Raw genomic sequence first — 22,646 nt, 5'->3', positions numbered from 1 at the left:
GGAGAGGATATGGGGTTGAAAACTCAGCTCAGGGTCAAATAGGATGGCAAGGTTGTGAACAGTTTGATTCAGGCTGAGAGAGTGGTCAGCAAGGGAGACTGAATCAGTGCCGAGGGAATGGAGTTTGTGATGGGGGCTGAAGATGACGGCATCCGCCTTCCCAGTGTTTAATTGAAGGAAATTGCGGCTTATCCAAGATGTCGTCAGTGTGTATGTGAAACCTGACAATGGTGCAGGGGCTGGAAGAGAAGCCATTGCAGAAAATTCTCCTTCAAGGACAGAATGGGTAAGAGTGGAATTAAAATGGGCAGCGATATTGGCAAACAACGATGTAGAACAGCAATGGGAAACATTTAAAACGGTGTTAAACAGAGTGCAGGAACAATATATTCTGCAAAAAGGAAAGAACAAACTAAACACTAATGAGACTCCATGGATGAATAAAGCCATAAGGGAACAATTGAGGGGAAGGAAAGAGGCGTACATTAAGTACATGGACAGCAGGGGAATAAGGGAGAATATGAAGAGATTAGGAGAGAAGTCAAAAAAACAATTAGGGAGGCAAAGTGGAACTATTAAATTAAATTATCAAGGAACATAAAACAAAATAGTAAAATATTTTACAGGCACATCAATTAAAAAAAGGAAGGTTGGGATGGGAATAGGGCCATTAAGGGATAGACAGGATAATATCACAGGTAACAATAGAGAGATGGCAGAAATATTAAATAATTATTTTGGTTCCGTATTTACCAGGGAAATAGAACAGGTGGACATGACATTGGATGATGAGATTAGTAATGAGATAAGTGCATTTAAAACAAGAAGAGGGGATATATTAAATAAACTAAACGAACTCAAAAAGGATAAAACCCCTGGTCCAGATGGATTGCATCCATGCATTTTAAAAGAATCTAGGGAAGAGATAGCAGAGGCATTACTACACATATTTAATAATTCATTAGAAAAAGGTGTAGTGCCAGAGGACTGGCAGATAGCTAATGCAATACCTATATTTAAGAAAAGGGATAGAATATGTCCAAGGAATTATAGACCAGTCAGCTTAACATCGGTGGTAGGAAAAATAATGGAATCCCTAATAATGGAGAAAATAGAAGAACATCTAGAAACCAAAAACATAGTAATGAATAGTCAGCATGGATTTCAAAAGGGAAAGTCATGCATGACCAACCTCATTGCATTTTTTGAAGAAGTAACAGAGAGAGTAGACAATGGTAATGTAGTAGATGTAATTTATCTAGATTTTCACATGGCCTTCGATAAGGTACCACATATTAGACTGATGAACAAGGTCAGAGAATGCAGAGTCAGGGGAGAAGTAGCAGAATGGATAGCTAGCTGGCTTCAAGACAGAAAGCAGAGAGTAGGGATAAAAGGTAGCTATTCACAGTGGCAGAAAGTGGGTAGTGGTGTTCCACAACGATCAGTGCTGGGACCACTGTTGTTCACAATTTATATTAATGATTTAGACTTTGGAATCAAAAACACAATTTCTAAATTTGCAGATGACACCAAATTGGGGGGGGGGGGATAGTCGACACTGAGGAGGACTGCAACAAATTACAGGAGGACATTAATACACTTGCAGAATGGGCATATAACTGGCAAATGAAGTTCAACGCAGATAAATGTGAGGTATTACATTTTGGTAGGAAGAATAGGGAGGTCACTTATTACTTAGAGGGTGCGAGTCTAGGTGGGGTAGAGGAATAAAGGGATCTCGGAGTACAAATACACAAATCACTAAAAGTTGTGACACAGGTTAGCAAGGCCATAAAAATGGCAAACCAAGCACTAGGGTTTATTTCTAGAGGGGTAGAATTGAAAAGTAGGGAAGTTATGCTAAACCTGTATCGAAACTTGGTTAGACCACACTTGGAGTACTGTGTACAGTTGTGGTCGTCATATTATAAAAAGGATATAGAGGTACTGTAGAGGGTGCAGAGAAGATTTACAAGGATGATACCAGAAATGCAAGGATATAAATATCAGGAAAGGATGAACAGGCTGGGTCTCTTTTCTCTTGAAAAAAGAAAACTGAAGGGTGACCTAATAGAGGTCTTTAAAATTAAGAAAGGTTTTGATAGAGTGGATACAGAGAGAATGTTTCCACTTGTGGGGAAGAGCATAACTAGAGGCCATCAATATAAGATAGTCACCAAGAAATCCAATAAGGAATTCAGAAGAAACTTCTTTACCCAAAGAGTGGTGAGAATGTGGAACTCCCTACCACAGGGAGTGGTTGAAGTGAATAGTATAAATGCATTTAAGGGGAGGCTAGACAAGCATATGAGGGAAAAGGGAATAGAGGGTGATGCTGATAGATTTAGATAGAAAGACGGGAGGAGGCTCGAGTGGAGCATAAACGCCGGCATGGACTAGTTGGGCTGAATGGCCTGTTTCTGTATATCCTATGTAATCCTATGTAAGCGGGGGCTGTCCCACTCAGCTGGACACTGGAGGAAAGGCATTAGAGGAGAAGGATGATGTGGTCAACTGTGTCAAAGGCTGCAGAGAGGTCGAGAAGGATGAGGAAGGATAGTGCACCACGGTCACGGACACAGCGGATGTGATTTGTGACTTTTATTAGGGTTGTTTAAGAGTTCAGGGGTGGAAACCTGATTGGAGAGATTCAAACGTGGAGCTGCGAGAAAGGTGGGTACGGATTTGGATGGCGACATCACGTTCAAGGACTTTTGACAGGAAAGGGAAGTTGGAGGGAGATGTGGCGATTGTTCTCCACCCCTGAAATGTAGAACACCCTTCCCACATTGCCAACATCTCTTGCCAGGGAGAAACTGGGAGCTATAGTTAGGTCTGAAGTTATTAAATCCAATATTCATACCAGAGGGCTATTTGTAAATATTGTTTTGTTAAGGAGCACATTTTATTTTTTGCATCCTGTGTCAGAAGACAGATCAATCTACCTGTTGGAGAACGACTAACAGGTTTACTCTTATCTGAGATCTATACTTTTTTGACGTTTACTGATTTCTTCAGATCCAGGTTGCTTTTGCAGTCTCGCGCCAATTTGCACAATTCAGACACATGTGACAAATTCTCCAGCCCATAAAACAGACAAAATATGAACTTGATGCGAAATCCGGGGCGAACTCACAAAATAACTTCTGCTGACTCTGATCTGATCAATTAAAATGAGGCGCAAAAATTGACGAGTTGGACGCCGGCGTGTGAGCAATCAATAGGGCTGCTGGCCAGAATGTAAACCTGCCCTGGCACCAATCCCCTGCTCCCTTCGAAAACCCTTCGGAGGGGCGAAAGGGAAGACAACAAAGTGTCCGTTTTCTCGCTGGGATCCCGAGAGCCAGTGATGCAGAGTCTTGGCAGCGGGCGGGGTCTGGGTTGATTGATGGAGAAAGTCGGAGGGAATAAAAAGTAGTTTGTGAGATCGCCGAGACAGTGCGACCAGTGAGTGCCCCGGCGAAAACTTCTGCCGCTTGTCTGGATCAGTTAGTGGGAGACAGAGACAGAGACAATAGGTAATCTCCTGGCCCCATCGCCAACCATTGTGTGTGTGTGATCTGGAGCAAACACCCATCTGTTTGAGCAGTGCTGCAAAGACTGATCCAGCTACACACACACACATCCTCAGCCTTCTCTGTAAGTATAAATTGCCCTGTAAATTCTGTAAGAGAAACGGTCGAAACTAAATCAGAGGTGTTGAATGATTTCTGGAAGGATAGAGTAAGGGCAGTCAGGGTGAGGTTGGACGGACTTGTAAAGTGCAAGGTGAAAATAGAAAATTCAGCATGTTGTGAGCAAAAAAAATGGTTTTCTGCACGAAAATGTCGGTGTCAAGCGAAAAGGAAGCTTATTTATCAAATATTTAAAAAAAAACTTCAGACATCCCACATCATGAGTTCGCTAATAGGGAACCTCTCTCGTCATTTCTGCATTGGTGCATTTGGGAAATAACTTCCTCCAGTAAAACCCAGTCGATCTTATCGGAGATAAACTGAACTTTGACTGGGACACTCGATTCTACATTGATGTCACCAGTTAGGAGTCGTGCCAGATCGGAACCCGTCCCCATCGTGCATGAAACGAGCAAGTGGAATTGGTGGGCTATTTTCTGGGTTGTAATTCCATACTTTTTGCTCCCCTCTCCAGCTCCTCCTCTCTACAGTTTCCAAGTGGGGGAACTCTCTGCGCTCCCAGTGACTGTCCTGGTGCTGAACGAGAAGGGTTGAGACTCTCAGGATGGTCGGTTCCAGAGCCCTCGTCCTGCTGATCCTCCTCACACTTTGGGAGACCTCTGTCCTCACCGTCCGGGGGCAGGAAGGGCAGACCGAATCTCAGCACGGTGCAAAGGTGCAGCCATCCAGCGCAGAGCCGATCGAGCCCACTCCCCACGGGTCTTTCAACCGGGATCTGGAGCTCAACGCCAGCAACCCCGGTCAAAGTCTAAACGGCACCCGGGGCAGGAGCCGGCCGATGTGCGAACAACAGACGGAGATCAAGGGCACCTTCAAATATATTAACACCATCGTCTCCTGTCTGGTGTTCGTGGTGGGGATCATCGGCAACTCCACGCTGCTGAGAATCATTTACAAAAACAAATACATGAGGAATGGACCGAACATCCTGATCGCCAGCCTGGCTTTGGGGGACTTGCTCCACATCATCATCGACATCCCCATCACCGTGTACAAGGTAAGGGACACCGGGCAAGGGAGCGGGAGAGGGGCAGGACTTCTCATCCAGCATCCCTCGTAGTGGCATCGGGCTTAGACAGAGGCAGATCCAGTGGTATTGAGGTGGATCGAAGGATGCAATGCAGCTATGGGGAAATATTGCAATTAGGGATATTGGAAATTTGTCTTTACACTTTAAATACTTTGGCATCTTTATATAATCAAATCCACTACCGAATCTGTGCATGGCATTCTACGACAACGAATCCATGTTATTAGCTGTTGTATACAAACGCTTCAAGCAGACTGATTCACATATATTTAAGGTACAGTTACACGCAAATCGGTCTTGGATGTGCGTGTAACTCTGGAGTGAGATCTTGCTCCCAACACATTTAAACTAAGGACGCCAGGTTTCTTCCGAAGACCATCTCACCACCTTGGGCTTTACACCAGGTGGATTATAACTCCAGTCCCAGGGTGAAGCCAGGTATAAAAAGTGTCCAGTCTCTCTCCGTTGGATCTGCTGGGCACTTTTTAATGACATTTACCCCGTCCTCATTTTAAATAAATTACTCCCCCAGATCTGTGTAAATGGACCAGATTTTGCTGTCGAACTAATGGTGAGGCTAACGCACTTGCTGTTATTTATGGGTAAATGCTACAACAACTTTAGACTAGGGGCAGATGCAAAATTAAATGCGGATATCGAAAAGTTGCTGTCCGAGAAAATGGCATCTCGCTGTCTGCCTCGTCATTGAAATGCAGTGAACAGCGTGAAGTTGCTGTATTTGTGCGGTAGATACGAACTAAACTCACCACAGAAAGCTAACTATTATTTATTCCAGTCTAAGTACTCTGTTAACCATGTGATAAGTGTTCATTACTGCCAGCCAACCTCTCTGGCTCTGAAAATTAACTATTACAAGTGTGGAGTTTCATTCCTTCATGTTTTAATTGTTATTGGAGATTTTAGAAATGCAAACTGTTATTTTTTTACTTTTCCTTTCTGTCCTTTTCTCTCTCTCTTAATCCAATCTTTCTTTCCCTCTCTTTATTTCTCTTCCTGTACCTGATTTGACATTGAATTCACCCTCTCTAACTTACACTTCCTTCTCATCCCTTGTGCTGTTAATTTCACAATCCATCAATCTGATTGGTTAAGGAGATATGCAGTTGCGTGTCCTGTTCACTCAGGTCCCAGATGCTCTGTTTCCCTCGCTGCGACGTTATCAGCTCGCACTTTCAGCAACTTGTCACGCAAAAAAAAATTAAAAGCCTAAAACACGCAAGAGCAAGTCTAACTAACGGCAGACACCGTTAGATGCCCTGCTACAGAAAATTCTGGGCCAATATGTATTTGCAGAGTTCTTCCACGACAGGCAAAGTGCGAGTTCCAGTCCAGCAAAGCCTGCAGTATACTCAGTCCTTGCCAGCTGCATTTTCCATTCTATTACTAAAAATATCAGATCAGCAGTGCTGCACAATTGCATCCTAAAACATTGACTTGTGCTTGCAAGTCTAGTTTGCCTTCTACTTTCCTCTTTGTTAGAAAATAGGGCAATCCCTTTGTATTGTTATTGACAACCAGCTAAAGAAATGGTAGGCATGTGTGGCTTTTAATCAGGCAATTTGGTATAATATGCTGGAATGGCAAAAAGCACCAATAATAATGATCCTTTAATATTTTTCATGCAGCAAACAGATACTTAACTGGTACCAGTGTCCAGCTGTGACATGTGCAAATTTTTATTTGAAACAGCTAAATGGACATTGAGAAAATCCCGATTGATCCAAGCAGCACTACATTTCCAGGCACATAGCCACTGTATTGTAAAAGGAGTCTGAAGGGAATACACACTGTTCCGTATCAATGAACAATGCACTTTACCATAACCCTCTAAACTCAATTACTGTGCAAAGCATTACTGTTTAACTTTTCAACGGCACAAAGTGTGAATGCTTATCTTTATAGGAAACTGCATCATATTTGGCACCCAATAAAAGTATGGTTTACTAAGTATTATCAAAATTTATTTGGCAGAAACTATTATCAGAGATAAAATGTTTCCACAGTCCCATTGTATCGGCTCTTTCCTATGAGATATGGACATGTACTGTACATGTACTTTTCATGAGGGTGTGAAGATGTTTCATCTTAAACATTATACGCTATTTAAAATGACATTGCATTAATATTTTGTATTATGAAGACATGAAATATTGTAAATGTTAATATATCCAATTAGCATATATTGGCGATGTTGATGCCCTGAGGTTTAGCAGGAAATGCTGCTTCCTTTGGTAAATCCAGCTTCGTTCCGATGCAAAAGTTAACATTTGCTAGTATTAAAAATGCTTGTTCAGCTTTGCAGATGATAGAGAATTCTGTGAAATACCTAGACTTCTGCAGCAGGAAGACCGTGGAAAAATACAGGTGTATAATTTAAATAAAATAACAATTACTCTTTTCTGAATCCACATTGGCTTTTTCTTTTTTTCTTTTTTATATTTGCTCCCTTTTCGTAGCACCTTTCATTTTGTTTGCCTCAAATAATAAACATAAAAGGGGAGGTGCTTTGGGGTATCGGGAGTCACACTTTTAATACTTTTGCCTCCCACCCAACCCCAACCCACCCATTTTTGGGGATGAAATTTCCCCTATAAGTTCTAATTTCTAACATCAATGAGAGGCAGAAAGAAAGACACAAATAAAGAGGAAGAAAGAAAGACTCTTTTTTCATCTTATTTGAGGTTTTTTTGAGTTGAGTTTTGAAGGCAAACAAAACTTCTTTGAGGGAGTGTAGAAAGGTAAAGAAAAAAAGAAAGACTTGCATTTATATAGCGCCTTTTACAACCTCAGGATGTCCCAAAGCGTTTTACAGCCAATGAAGTACTTTTGAAGTGTAGTCACTGTTGTAATGTAGGAAACGCAACAGCCAATTTGCGCACAGCAAGCTCCCACAAACAACAATGTGATAATGACCAGATAATCTGTTTTTGTGATGTTGATTGAGGGATAAATATTGGCCAGGACACCGGGGATAACTCCCCTGCTCTTCTTCAAAATAGTGCCATGGGATCTTTTACATCCACCTGAGAGAGCAGACGGGTCCTCGGTTTAACGTCTCATCCAAAAGACGGCACCTCCGACAGTGCAGCACTCCACTGGAGTGTCAGCCTAGATTTTTGTGCTCAAATCTCTGGAGTGGGAGTTTCACCCACAACCTTCTGACTCAGTAGATGAGAGTGCTACCCACTGAGCCACAGCTGAATACACTGAATACACCAAAATTTATGGTAGGGAGGAAAGTTCAATCCATGCTTTGTTTGCAGTAGTTTCACTGTAAATTGAGGTTTATTATTACACCATAAACCTACGAACTGTGTTTACTTAAAACAATTACAATCACCTGGCTTTTAAAACCCAAGTGTGGTATCGTTTAACCACTCCTTGATTCATCTTAATAAATACATCTGATATCTTATTCTTTTCATCCTTGGTGTTGTCCTGCACTATGGGTCTTTGTTCTTCAACTAGGTTTTAATACTTCCCCTTTGTTCTTTTTCTATACGCCCCCCTTCCACCCACCAACCCCCTCCCCCCCACCCCTCCCCCTCCACCAACCCCTCCCCCCCCACCCCCCCCACCAACCCCCTCCCCCCCACCCCACCCCTCCACCAACCCCTCCCCCCCACCAACCCCCTCCCCCCCACCCCCCACCCCCCCCCACCACCCTCAAACACACCATCCGATATTCTGTGAATGACGGGGTCGTCATCACTAGACTAATCCTAGATGTGATATTTTTAATCATGAGTCAACTACACATGAGCGGCAACTCATGCCAAGGTCTGACCTCTGCCTGAGCTGGTAAAATCGAGGTGCAGCGTGACAGTGCCTAGAATCTGAAAATAAAACTGAAGGCAGTAGTAGTCTGTAATAATTTTGTAACCCATCACAAAATTATTACCGACTACTACCGCCTTCAGGTTCATTTTCAGATTCTAGGCACTGCCACGCGAACCAGAAGAAAGCCTCCAAACTGAGGCAGTAATGTGAAACTATCTGTGGAACATGAATAAAAGCATCAAAATGACCAATAACCATGGGATTAGGTTGTTGTGCCTGAACCGATGTAGAATAACGTCTGTGCTGAATCAGCTATAGTTCTCCTGGCTATTCCTTTACGATGCCCTTATGGATTTGCATTTCTTGTCTCTTCTTCTGCTTTCACCATGTTGCTCTCCCTCTCCCAATAAACAGCAACTACAGCAATTACTGACCTAGCATAAGAGCCCGACTGAAGGCTTGCAAAGCATTTCCATGCAGGTATGTATGCACTCCTTGCCAGCAAAATCCCCGCGCATTCACAAAACTCACAGTGTACAGGTTAGAACTGCGGTGCTCCGTACGATGGAATCTATTTAAAAGACAAAGAAAAACTGGGAAGTCCCACTTCTTCAGCTGTTCACTCTCTCCGCTTTGTTACATAAGGTGTATTTAATTTACAAGGATCATTCGTTACCCTGCCTTCCTATCGTATGGGCTTCATTACTGTAATAGTACTTTGAAATCTTCACAATCATTATGTTGTTAGAGTCGACAGAAATCAACAGGCTGAGACTTTTCTTTAAGCAAAAACAAAACGTGTCTTACTTTAATCAGTCTCCACGAGGTCTCAAGGCTCAGCCCCGTGCAGGGGCTATGACGTCATCACGCAACCGACGTCATGACGTCATCACGTTCCCAACGCTCCTAAAGGGACCCTGCACCAATAACCCAACCCAGCATGTACATATCACAACATTGCTATACAAGGTGAATTATGTTTAGGTACATATAACAGCATTGGCTATACATTGTGTTATTGTCCCTATGTGGTCTCCGCCACATACGTCCCCCCAGAATTCACTAGTACTGGCAATGTCAGTCGTTGGGGGGGCCGGGTCATACGGTTGGAACGGCTCCTCAATTCCGGGGTGGGGACCGGGGGGTTCGTCGGAGGGACCTTGGGCGCTCGGTGGTGGATTGAGGGTGTGGAAACCGGAGGTCGGCCCCGTCTCGGGGGCTGTGCCAACTCAACGGGTCGGTCCAGATCCAGGTGGGCCGGCTTAAGACGGTCGACGGAAATGCAATCCGGCTTACCGCCGACATCCACGATGAAGGTCTTGTCCCCGGTTTCCAGGACGCGGAATGGTCCATCGTAGGGTGGCTGAAGAGGTCCCCGGTGGGTGTCGTGGCGGACGAAAACGTACTCCGCCGCACGAAGGTCGAGCGGAACGTGGGACTGCGGGAGGCCGTGCTGCGACGTGGGCACTGGAGCGAAAACCTTGGCGTTGTCCAGAAGGTCGGACCGCTGACGGGCTGCGGACCAAGGCTCCGTTGCATTGGGGACGAAATCCCCGGGAACCCGCAGTGGCTGTCCGTAGACGAGCTCGGCGGACGAGGATTGGAGGCCCGCCTTGGGAGCGGTCCTGAGTCCCATCATGACCCACGGGAGTCTGTTGATCCAGCCGTCGTCCTGGAGGCTGGCTCGGAGCGCGGCCTTCATGGAGCGATGAAACCGTTCGCACAGCCCGTTAGCCTGAGGGTGGTAAGCTGTGGTGCAGTGGAGTTTCAACCCGAGGCCTCAGGCGACAGCGTTCCAGAGCTCTGACGTGAACTGGGGCCCCCGGTCAGAGGAAATGTCAGATGGGGCGCCAAACCGGGCGACCCAAGTGCTGATGAATGCCCGAGCCACATCGGCGGCTGTCGTTGAAGACAGCGGGACGGCTTCCGGCCATCAGGTGGTTCTGTCGACCATTGTGAGGAGGTGGGTGAACCCATGGGAGGGCAGCAGGGGCCCCACCAGGTCCACGTTAACGTGGTCGAACCACCTCTCGGGCACCACGAAAGGTGCCAATGGGGCCTTAGTATGGTGATGTACTTTCGAGCGTTGGCATACCACGCAGGTGCTGGCCCAGTCGCGAACGTCTTTCCTGAGCCCGTGCCAGACGAACTTGGCCGCCACCAGCTTCTTTGACGGCTTCCTGCCCGGGTGGGAAAGATTATGGACAGCGTCGAATACTTGCCATCTCCACCCTTAGGGCACGACGGGACGTGGCTGCCCAACGGAGACGTCACACAGGAGCGTGGTGCCGGCAGCGTCGAACGCGACGTCTGCTAGTTGAAGGCCCGTGACCGCCGTCCTGTAGGCCTGGACGTCCTGGATGGAGGCCTGGTCGGCCGCCATGTGGGTGTAGTCGATGCCGAGGTGCACGGCGCTGGCGACGGCTCGGGAGAGACAGTCGGCGACGGGGTTATCTTTCCCAGCCACATGCTGGATGTCCGTTGTAAACTCCGAAATGAAGGCCAACTGGCGTTGCTGACGGGCCGACCACAGCTCGGAGGCTTTGGCCATGGCAAAGGTCAATGGTTTGTGGTCCACGAATGCCGTGAACGGGCGGGCCTCCAGCAGGAAATGGAAGTGTCGGACGGCGAGGTAGAGGCCGAGAAGCTCGCGATCAAAGGTGCTGTACTTACGCTCGTTGGGGCAGAGCTGCCGACTGAAGAAGGCGAGCAGCTGCCAGGCGCCGTTGACCCACTGTTCATAGACGGTGCCGACCGCATAGTCCGAGGTGTCGGTGGTGAGAGCGATCGGCGCATCGGGCAACGGATGTGCCAGCATGGTTGCGTTAGCCAGGGCCCTTTTCATGCCTGTGAAAGAATTGGCCATCTCATCAGACCAGTTGACGGCGAGTTTGTCGGGCTTGCCTTTGAGGGCCTCATAAAGGGGCCGCATAAGCTGGGCTGCTCGGGGGACGAAACGATGGTAAAAGTTCACCATGCCCAAAAACTCCTGCAGGGCCTTCACGATGAGGGGTCGCGGGAAGTCCATCACGGCCTCCACTTTCGATGGGAGTGGCACCGCCCCGTCCTTCGTGATGCGGTGCCCGAGAAAGTCGATTGAGGACAGCCTGAACTGGCACTTGGCCGGGTTGACGATTAGGCTGTGTTGGCTGAGTCGTTCGAAAAGAGTCCGGAGGTGGGACACATGTTCCGTCCTGGAGGCGCTGGCGATGAAGATGTCGTCCAGGTATATGAACAGGAACGTCAGGTCCCGTAACACGGTGTCCATTAGGCGTTGAAAAGCCTGTGCGGCGTTTTTGAGGCCGAATGGCATGCGGAGAAATTCGAATAGCCCGAACGGGGTGATCACTGCGGTTTTCGGGACGTCCTGCGGCCGGACGGGGACCTGGTGATAACCCCGGATGAGGTCCACTTTCGAGAATACCACTTTCCCGGCCAGGTGGGTGGAGAAATCCTGGATGTGTGGAATAGGATAGCGGTCGGGGGTCATCGCGTCGTTGAGGCACCGGTAGTCTCCGCACGGGCGCCACCCGCCACCTGGTTTCGGGGCGATGTGGAGGGGCGAAGCCCACGGACTGTTCGACCGGCAGATGATGCTGAGGTGCTCCATGGTGTTGAACTCGGCTTTGGCGATAGCGAGCTGCCCCGGGTCGAGGCGCCGAGTGCGGGCGTAGACGGGCGGACTGGTGGTCGAAATGTGGTGTTCTACCCCATGTTTAGTGGTGGCGGACGAGAATGTGGGTTTCGTAAGGTCCGGGAACTGGGCGAGGAGGCGGGAAAACTCGTCGGAGGCCGAGAGTGCGCTGGACAACTGTGTCGTGCTGGACCCGCTGAGGGAACACGGGAGCGAGCTGAAGGTTTCCGCGTTGATGAAACGTCGGTTCTTGACGTCCACCAAAAGGCCATTGGCGCAGAGGAAGTCAGCGCCGAGAAGGGGGGTGGACACTTTTGCTGTGACAAAATCCCAGGTGAACCGTTGCCCGCCAAAACAAAGCGCCACGTTCCGTTTCCCAAAGGTGCAGATGGAACTGCCGTTGGTGGCTTCGAGGACGGGGCCGTGGTTCCCCCCTTGAATGCCTATGGTTGACGTGGGCAGGACGATCACCTGGGCGCCCGTGTCGCAAAGGAAATGACGTCCGGAGTCGGTGTCTGTAATAAACAACAAACTGCCTGAACGGCCGACTGCCATAACAGCCGACGAGTGGTCTTTAGTTTGCTTCGACGCGGGAAAACTGCATGGGGGCCGGCACTTCCTGGCTTTGGGGCCGAACTGCGCATGGTAAAAGCAGAGGCTTGAGGGTTGCCGCCGTTGGGCTGTATCAGTGGAGGTAGGGCTCCACATGGCCGCGCAGTACTGTTGCCTGGCGGAGAAAAATTTGTCAGCCTCCTTGGCCAGGTCGCGGAAATCGGTAGTGGAAGAGTTGGCTAACGCCAACCGTACCTGACCTGGCAGCTGTTGGAGGAACAGTTCCTTGAAGAGGAAGCACGGCCTGTGTGTGCCCAGGAGGGCCAGCATGTGGTCCATCAGCTCCGAGGGCTTGGAGTCGCCAAGCCCGGGTAGAGAGAGAAGCCGGCATGCGCGTTCGGCTTCGGTGAGTCCGAAAGTTCATAAGAGGTGCGCCTTCAGCGTTTCATATTTGTTGAGCTCCGGGGGGTTTTCGAGCAGGTTCACGATTCTGGCTGCGGTGGAGCTGCCGAGAGCAGAGATGACGTAGTAGTACCTCGTGTCGTCCGCGGTGATGTCCCGGATCACAAATTGCGGCTCGGCCTGGGCGAACCAAGCAGCAGCCTGTTGTTCCCAAAACTCGGGTAATTTAACGGAAACGGCGTTCGCCAACATTGCAGATGAGGTCTTTGGAATCGTCCAAAAGAGCAGCGGGGTCACCAATGTTGGAGTCGACAGAAATCAACAGGCTGAGACTTCTTTAAGCAAAAACTAAACATGTCTTACTTTAATCAATCTCCACGAGGTCTCAAGGCTCAGCCCCGTGCAGGGGCTATGATGTCATCACGCAACCGACGTCATGATGTCGTCACGTTCCCGACGATCTTAAAGGGACCCTGCACCAATAACCCAACCCAGCATGTACATATCACAACATTGCTATACAAAGTGAATTGTGTTTTTAGGTACATATAACAGCATTGGCTATACATTGTGTTATTGTCCCTATGTGGTCTCCGCCACAATGTAGACTAATGGCAAGTCTGACATTAAGATTCGTATTCGCTTTTCAATTATCTGTCTCTCCCACCGCCACATAATTCAGTAGTTTTTGTTAATGATTGCTATTTAAAAGTCCTTAACAAGCAAAGCCGTTAGCTGCTTTACTTTTCAATAATTTTATTGGTCGTTTTGGATAGAAAATCCTAAAAGCAGCACTGTACGTCATCACCATCAATTTTTATTACAAGGCGCTTCACAGATGCATTTAAAAAGGATACTGAGCCAAAGAAGGAGAGATTAGAAGGGATGACCACAAGCTTGGTCAATCAGCTGGGTTTTAAAGAGGATCTTAAAGGAGAAGAGGGAGATGAAGAGACCGAGGGGTGTATGGAGGGAATTACAGAGCATGGTGCGCAGTCAGAAAATAGGGAGAGTTTGGTGGGTAAGGTTGTAGCACAGCAGGAGGTTAATGAGTTCGGAAGGGGCAAGACTATGGCAGGGCTTAAACACAAGGACGAGATTTTAATTTTAGGTTGTTGGGAGTTCAGCAGTCAATTTAGGTCAGTGAGGACAGCAATGATAAACGAACAAACTTGGTGCGGGATAGGATTCAGGAACAGAGTTTCAGATATGCTGAAGTCTATAGAGGCAATAGTCAAGACTGGAGGTGACAAGGAAGACAAGGTTTCTGTGCCAGATAGGCTGAGGTGGGGCGGAGGCAGATGATATTAACATAGAAACATAGAAGATAGGAGCAGGAGTAGGCCATTCGGCCCCTCGAGCCTGTTCCGCCATTTAATGAGATCATGGCTGATCATCCAGATTCAGTGCCCTGTCCCTGCTTTCTCCCCCTATTCCTTGATCCCTTTAGCCTTAAGAAATATATCTAACTCCTTCCATAATATATTTAATAAGTTGGCCTCAATTGCCTTCTGTGGTAGAGAATTCCACAGGTTCACCAGTCTCTGGGTGAAGAAATTCCTCCTCATCTCAGTCCTAAATGGCTTACCCCTTATCCTTAGACTGTGACCCCTGGTTCTGGACTCCCCGCCATCAGGAACATCCTTCCTGCATCTAGTCTGTCTAGTCCTGTTAGAATTTTATAAGTTTCAATGAGATCCCTTCTCATTCTTCTAAACTCTAGCGAATATAAGCCCAATCGATCCAATCTCTCTTCATACGTCATTCCTGCCATTCCAGGTATCAGTCTGGTGGAGGTAGAAGTATGCGGTTTTTGTGATGGAGGTGATAGGGGTTGGAAGCTCAGATTAGGGTCAAATGGGATGCTCAGTGACGTAATAAAACTCACTACGCACTTGGTTTGAGTATAAAGCAAGGCTTTAATCAACTTGTTTCAGAACATGGAGGTCTAGTTGTACTTCACTAGTTCCTTGTCTTACAAAATGTCCCTGGCAAGCTGGGGCCGATGCCTGAGTATTTATACTCCTTGGACGGCGCCACCAGCTGGCCGTCCAGCGTTATTTCATGAGTAGTTTCTTGATGATGATGAGATTTATAACACCCAGCTTATGAAGAGTCTGGTTCAGGGAGAGGTACTTAGTCACTCTCACCGAGTTAGAACATAAGAACATAAGAATTAGGAGCAGGAGTAGGCCATACGGCCCCTCGAGTCTGCTCCACCATTCAATAAGATCATGGCTGATCTTCGACCTCAACTCCACTTTCCTGCCCAATCACCATATCCCTTGATTCTCCTAGGGGGCGAAATTGGGTGCCTTTGCGCCTCCCATTAGCACCCCCGAGGGGGCACTAACAGGGCGCGAATGGCTTTGTGACCGGGCACGGCACTGACATCAACTCCCGCCATATTCAGCGGGAGTTTTGTGGTGGCGCTACGGCATTGTGCCCCGATCTCCTTCGCCCGGAGATCATGATGTCATCGCCGTGCGCATCGCCCTGGTAGCACTCCAGTCCCGAAATTGACATCCGCCCCTTGCAGCAGCGCCGGTCGAAAACACCGACAGCTGCAGGAGACGGGCAGCCGGCTGCTATGATTAAAGGCGAGGTGGCCGAGGTGAGTAAAAAAAAAACGTACCTTCTTCCAGTTTTTTTCGTGGGTCCCTGCCCGCAATTGATCAGCCCGGCTCTGCTTGAGTGCCGGGCTTATCACATGGGATCACAGCTCCCTTGGTGGTCCAGGTAGGTAATTTTTCTGTTGCAGAGCCTGCAGCGACGGCCCTTCCCTTTAAGGGAGGGAAGGAGCCTTTGAACACGGCAGCGCTGCACGGCCCAGTGTACAGCGCTGCTGATGTCTCCGCCCCGCCTGCTGCCGATTGCACTCCAAGAAGGAAGTGGAGCGAGTTTTTCAAAAGTCTGAAATCGTTAGCGCCTAACTTTTCAAATTTTTGAAAATTAGCGCCCCAAACTGGACGATAGTGAATTTCTCCACCTTAGAGTCCAAAAACCTATTTATCTCAGCCTTGAATATACTCCATTCAGTTGGACAACAGAGGAGAGACGTTGGAGGGAGAAGCTGTGCTTGACCATGTCAAAGGCTGCAGTGAGATCGAAGAGGACAAGGAAGATTAATACATCATAGTCACTGTCACAGATAATCTTGTTTGTGACTTTGGTTATGACCGTTTTGGTGTGGTGGCAGGTGTGGAAATCTAAATGGAGAGGTTTAATCAGGGAGCTGCGGGAGAGATGGATCTTAATCTGGGTGATGATAATACATTCAAGACTTTGGAGAGGGAAGGAACATTGAAGGTGGAATGATAGTTTGCAAGGGCAAAGGTGTTGAAAGTGGACTTTTTGGGGATGGGGTTGATGGTGGATTTGAAAGGGAGGGAGACAGTGCCTGAGGAGAGAGAACCATCTACAATGGTAGCTAGCATAGTGGCCAGGAGAGAAGCTGGGCAGTTAAGAGTTTAATGGGAATGGGGTTGAGGGAGCGGGTGGTGGATCTCGTGGATGAGATCAGCTTGGAGAGGGCATGGAGGGACATCAGGAAAGAAACCAGTAAGTATTCCATTAACACTGCCTACCCAAATTGACCCCTATTTACTCGCTACACAGCTCTTTTCAAAAAAAACAATCAGTTGGAAATATGGCCTTGAAAGTATGATGTTCGATACAAATTTCTGGGTTTGTTACACCTCCATTGTAATCTTTACCTCCCCACTTCCCAGCACCTGTACAGGCGGAGATGCTGTCTGATTGTTTCCTTGCGTGCAGGGACAGGATATTGAGAAATGGGCTGATTGAAAAGAAATAATGTAGCTTTCAACAATAAGTAAAATACCATTACATTTCCAACAATGGAATGTCCTTTAGATAGTAGTAAATAATGGGGGCGATGTTGCCAGCCCTGGGGAGGTGGGTTTGGAGGTGGGACTGCCGGGAAAATGGCACAAACTGGGAGCGGGTACCCATCCCACCCCCAACCCACCTCCATGCCATCTTCCCAGGAGGCAGGTACCCGACCCGCGCCGGGTCCCGTCTCCTCGAGGCCGGAAGGGGATTACAGCCAGGGTCAGCGAGGCGAGCAGTGGGTCTGCGGGGTTGACAGCGGTCGAAAAGTGCACTGTGGAGGTGAGTGATGGGCGCAAGTGTGGAGAGGTAAGTAAAGTGTTAGAAAAAGTTTCCTTACCTTTGTTTCTTCCGGCAGGCTTCAATCGTTGGGAATCCGGAGGCCCCGGCATCTACACGGCAGAGATGACAAAATGGCTACTGCATTCTTCGGTACAACGGCCACCTGCTTTCTGCTCAGGAAATAGGTTTGGTGAGTCTTGAGTACAAGAACTCACCAAACAACAGAGAATGTCCGTGTTTGACAGCTTCTCAAAGCTGTCAAACGATGACAATTCATCCGTCAAAAATTTTTGACAGATGAAACGTCATACGCTGACGTTCTCTGTCAACGGCTTTCCCTTAATTGGCCTGCTAAACCCGCAGGGCAGGATTAACAAGGTCAATCAAGGGAAAATAGCGCGGGTTGGCCAGACCTCGATGGAGGCGGGACTGAAACCCGACAAGCAGCTTTCCCGCCTACAACGCGCCCCATTGATAAAATTCCCCCAGTGTATCTGTCTCATTGTATATAGTTCTAAAACTTGACAGTTTACAGCACTGAGATATCAAACAAATTATGATCAGTGATGTCCTTGAATTATCCAGTAGGTTCATTCTCAACAAATTGAAAAAAGTTCTTTATAATTTGCATACTGAAACTAATAAGCTAAGAAATAATATTCGAAAGTTTCAGTAAGTTTCGAGGTACTTGAAAATATGTAATATTTTACTTTTGTAATTCATATGCAGAGTGGGCATTGGGAAATGTTACTGAATTTCACAGCAGTAAAATATTACCAAGTTCTTTTTTTCCCCCTGGAGAAGAGAACGGTTACTCACTTAAGTCAGAATGGAAATTGGTCGTAAAAGTATATAATCAGCAAAAAACTTTTAGCAAGCATTGGATACGAGTCGCTCGTCAGTGAATTAAGTTTTTGTTATACTCACTGTTGCACGTGACTGTATAGTGAGTAGAAAAATCACAGTACTGTATAGAGTGGCTGAATCACACTCCGCTTTGGCTGAGCCACCCATGTTGGCGATCTAAATGGAATAAGGCTACTACAGCTGCAAACCAAAATCCGAGAATCCAGTATGTGTAAAGACTTCACTGTGCCTTAACATGCATTGGATCTGCTTTATACCAACCCCTCAGGCCAGTAGACTGTGAGCCAGCACTAGATCTAATGAACGTAGCCAGGGTATGTGGGCCACACACACACAGATATATGCACAGAGCTCTGCTCCTCTCAAAACTTGGAGTACTTCTGTACACGTGGATGTACATTTGGTATGTGTCACGTAGGTCACGATTGTACGTGCTCCAAAATTGAGACGAAACCTGAACACTAGATTGTTTGTGGCGAGTGTAACCTGGCTAGCATGAATGTGGTAGAATTGATTAACATGCCTATTCGCATCAGGCAAGTTAGCACAATAGCAGCATGACAAGCCAGTGATTCGATCAAGGAGTTCAGATAAAACCTTATACCATCAGCGCAAAGCTTAAGTAGATTATTTCCAGAATTCAACATTGGAAGTTGAATCATTGTCTTAAATCTATTATGAGGCATCAGGTGTTCTTTCTAAAGAAGCTATAATGTACTTTTTTCTTGTATAATTTGTTTTATTACCTTGGCAATGTTTTCTTTCTATTGCCACAAAAGGAGAGGTGGTCATAAAGTTGATGGATCATATGACAAAGACTCAATTGGTATTGATAATGCAAGACCTCTAGAATTAATATAATATAATATTTGATAATTAATAGCATAAAAATATGTACATATTGATACATATACCCAATTGATACAGTACATAAATATTGATACAGTGTACTCAATTTCAAAGGCAATTCGGGATGGGCAATAAATGCTGGCCTTGCCAGCGACGCTCACAGAATCACAGAATCACAGAAACCCCACAGTGCAGATAGAGGCCATTTCGGCCCATCGAGCCTGCACCGACACATATCCCACCCGATCCCCGTAACCCCTACACCAACACATATCCCACCCTATCCCTGTAACCCCACGTATTTAATCCCCCTAACACTAAGGGTCAATTTATCATAGCCAATCAACCTAACCCGCACATCTTTGGACTGTGGGAGGAAACCGGAGCACCCGGAGAAAACCCACGCAAACACGGGGAGAATGTGCAAACTCCACACAGACAGTCGCCCGAGGCCGGATTCGAACCCGGGTCTCTGGCGCTGTGAGGCAACAGTGCTAACCACTATCCCACAAACAAATAAAAGAAAATCCTACTGTGTCATCTTGGTATTTAAAACACGTCAGTCCATTCAGCTTCCCATTTACAATTTTTGGAATCCAATATTGGATTCAAGGAGGCAACATGAAGCTGGTGCAATAATGCTATCTTATATGTACATCTTTAGTTTGACTTGCAAGTATGACGTGATTCACTATTTACTAAATGTGCCAATAACATTTAGCGGCAGAACATTAATACTGCACTATCCTTTCCTTTACATTGTAATAACCGGTGGTCCAGTTTGGACAGGCTGGATCATTTCCGTACTGTCAAACTGATTATCTGGCATGAATTAAGTGGTTGGGCATATGGTTAAACTGTTCCACCTTCACTGCGAGGTTCTCAGTAGTAGCACTATGGGAAGACATTTCCCTCTGTGCATTAGTTTTGATTTTAAAAAGTAGTCATCATGTAGATACAGGGAAATTACTAGTGATTAACCAAGTATCTAAATCTGTCTTCTACTGCTACTTCACAATAATAGTCTTGTCTTGCTTTGGTGATGTTTTTGAAACCATGGTTCTTTTCCCCGCAATCTCCATTCGGCTTTTCACAGTGGTTGGGCATAGGTTCATAAGCTTTGTGACATATTGCCAAACCCTTTGTCCCCTTTGCTTATCAGTGTGCCATACTTAAAAGGTCATAGCGTTTCTCCCTTACACAATGCACACAATCTACAAGAGAGGGCCAGTGAGACAAATTCTTTACTAAATCTGCTGCTGAGACAATATTTGCGCAATCCACAGCTGGATTAGGCCAGTAACATGGGAAGCCTGCTAAGGAGGGCCCAGGGTTTATTAGCCTTTTCACATCCTTTTTATTCTGGAACTTGTAAGTCATTTCTAAAGAGTATATGGATTTCAGTTAACCTCTGTGCTGTAATCCTCTCGGGAATTGAATACTGCTAAGGTCTGCCACCCACTTAGGGTCGCCAACTCTGGTTGGATGTATTTCTGGAGATTTCATCACATGACCTCCAGCCTCCAGTTACCCAGCCTTTTACCCTCCCCCATCTCCAATATTTTTATAACTGATTAATGAAACTGTTCAAAGAAAATGGGGAAAAAAAACAATTTTATTAACGCCCCTTTAACTTTTCTTCTGAGTCGCTCGTAGCCGTGTCCAGGAGGTTATTCTTTCATTCCCGGAGACTCCAGGACAATCCGGGAGGCTTGGCAACCCTGCAGGCCCACAGACTGTGCAGTGTTGCAGGTTTACCAGATTGGGTCCTGCACTGCCTTTATCAGCAGTGACAATGACGGGTAGTCTCCAGCTTGTGCAGCTATCTCTGCCAGTCAACAGCGGGATTCACAAAATGTTCGCAGTTTAAAGTGTGTAACTCATTTGTTAACTTTGAGAGGTGTGCAGGCACGTTATTGTAGATGTGTTCATGGCTTTTTAAAAAAAAATCCTGGTAAGCCACTCAGAACCAACATTTTCCATCTGCCATTTTGATTGGTGGCTGTTAAAATCTATGAGAAAAAAGGGAAACATGTCTCCCTGGGCTAGAAATTCAGTAAGGCCCCGCCAGCTTTGCGCCCAGTTACCGCCCAAAGAGGGCTTCTGCGCCAATAGAGGAGTTTGCGCTGATATTCAGCGCAGCGGTAATGGCGGCGGTAGCCGGTAGCGCTGCGCCGGCACCGATGACGTCATCGGTGTGCGCAGTGCCCCGGTTCCGCCCCGATACCGGCCCGACCCCCATATTTAGTTGCGGCTGCCTCTTCCGCAGTGGCCGCAAACAACGTTCTGCAACCGTGGCCGTCCTGCAGCCTTAGTGGCGCTAGTTAAGGCGGAGGTGCGGCCGGCCGCTTTTTCGGCGGCCGGCTGCCCGCACCTCCTTCCCCGGCCTCCTCCACCCCCCCCCCCCCCCACCGCGGCATTGCCGGCTGCTTTCCGCGAGCCCGGCACTTCTCCGTGGTGCCGGGCTCATTTGCCGGCACTATCAAGCGGCGATCTCCCCGTTGCAGGCACCTCCCCCTTAAGAGAAGGAGGAGGCCTGCAGTACCGCAGCCTGCCGCTCCGCAGCGGGTGGCGCAGCGGCACCTACAGCGCTGAAATTCAGTTTCAGCGCCCCAAGCGGGGGCGGGCGCACCCTGGAATAGCACCCGGTTCCGACTTGGGGCGCAAAAACTGAATTTCTGACGGTCGCAACTGGCTCCGCGCGCAGCGCTAACTTTTGGGCGCAAGCGAGCTGGCGGGGCCTTACTGAATTGCTAGACCCCTGTGTTTTATAAAATTAACAGAAAATAGCTGTTTAAGTTACATTTTATGATGCCTGACAAGAAACCCACGATAGTTTGCACCTCATTATAGCAGACAAAGTTCTAAGCTCCTACATGTACATCTGGAGTATTTCCACCCATCTGTCATCTAATTAACCACCCACTTGGGCAGCCACCAGTGTATGCTATATGTGTGAGAACATACCTTATTCTCAGCAAAACGGAATGAGATAATTTTAGTCATATTTTAAAATGAATAGGGAAATAAGTAAAAGCAGAAGCCAAGCCATCAAGTTCATTGATTTACTAATGCTTAAACATTTAGCAACTACTGATTATTAAGACTTTAGAAGAAAAGTTGCAGTCTGGAACAAATGTACTTGAGCAGGCAGATGAATCTTTGGTTTCACATCTCATCTGACTGAAACCGGGTCGATTTTAACTTTCACCGCTGGCGGCAGCAGATCCTTATACACCCCACGTGGTTTTCCTTTCCATTGACTTCAATGGAAAGAGATGTGAAACCAAAGTCCCACCTGCCTGCTCAGGTGGATATAAAAGATCCGATAGCACGATTTGATGAGTAAGCTCTCCTTTGTCCTGGCCAATATTCCTTTATCAAATAATACTACCAAATACAGATTATGTGCTCATTCATTTTCTGTCTGTGGGACCTTGCTGTGCGTAATCTGGTTGCTACATTTGTCTGCATAACATTCAAAGGTAATCTATTCGTAATAAAAAAAACGTTGTGACTTCCTATGGTGCTACATCAATGCAAATTCTTTCCTTCTAGTATGATAAATCATTTTTGTTGTCTCTTAAAGGTTTACAATCTGAGACAAACTACTGACAGATGAGGTTGTGGTTTGGAGAATAAGGGAATCAGTGGACAACAGATGGGACTGACTGTAGAA

The 22,646-nt window shown here is 47.0% G+C and overlaps 1 protein-coding gene across 5 annotated transcripts in view; it reads left to right on the top strand.

Annotated features, from left to right (window-relative positions):
- Positions 1-3,175: 3,175 nt before the first annotated feature.
- Positions 3,176-22,646, top strand: part of LOC147111480 (endothelin receptor type B-like) — a 45,694-nt gene continuing 26,223 nt past the window's right edge. Inside the window, exons 1-2 of one of the 5 annotated variants that reach the window (XM_085998540.1) lie at positions 3,176-3,642; positions 4,153-4,695. In XM_085998540.1, coding sequence (XP_085854666.1) covers positions 4,243-4,695 — 453 coding nt within the window. In that variant the 5' untranslated portion in view covers positions 3,176-3,642; positions 4,153-4,242. Of the gene's footprint in view, positions 3,643-3,676; positions 4,696-22,646 lie in introns of those variants that run through there. The other 4 variants (XM_085998539.1, XM_085998538.1, XM_085998536.1 and 1 more) reach the window with 4 other exon arrangements.

The sequence above is a fragment of the Somniosus microcephalus genome, chromosome 10 (assembly GCF_052327205.1).
Source record: "Somniosus microcephalus isolate GS21.2 chromosome 10, FLI_Smic_1.0, whole genome shotgun sequence".
In the NCBI taxonomy this organism is placed as follows: domain Eukaryota; kingdom Metazoa; phylum Chordata; class Chondrichthyes; order Squaliformes; family Somniosidae; genus Somniosus; species Somniosus microcephalus.
Note: the sequence above shows the minus strand (reverse complement) of the source record. Positions and strands in the feature narration are given on the sequence as shown.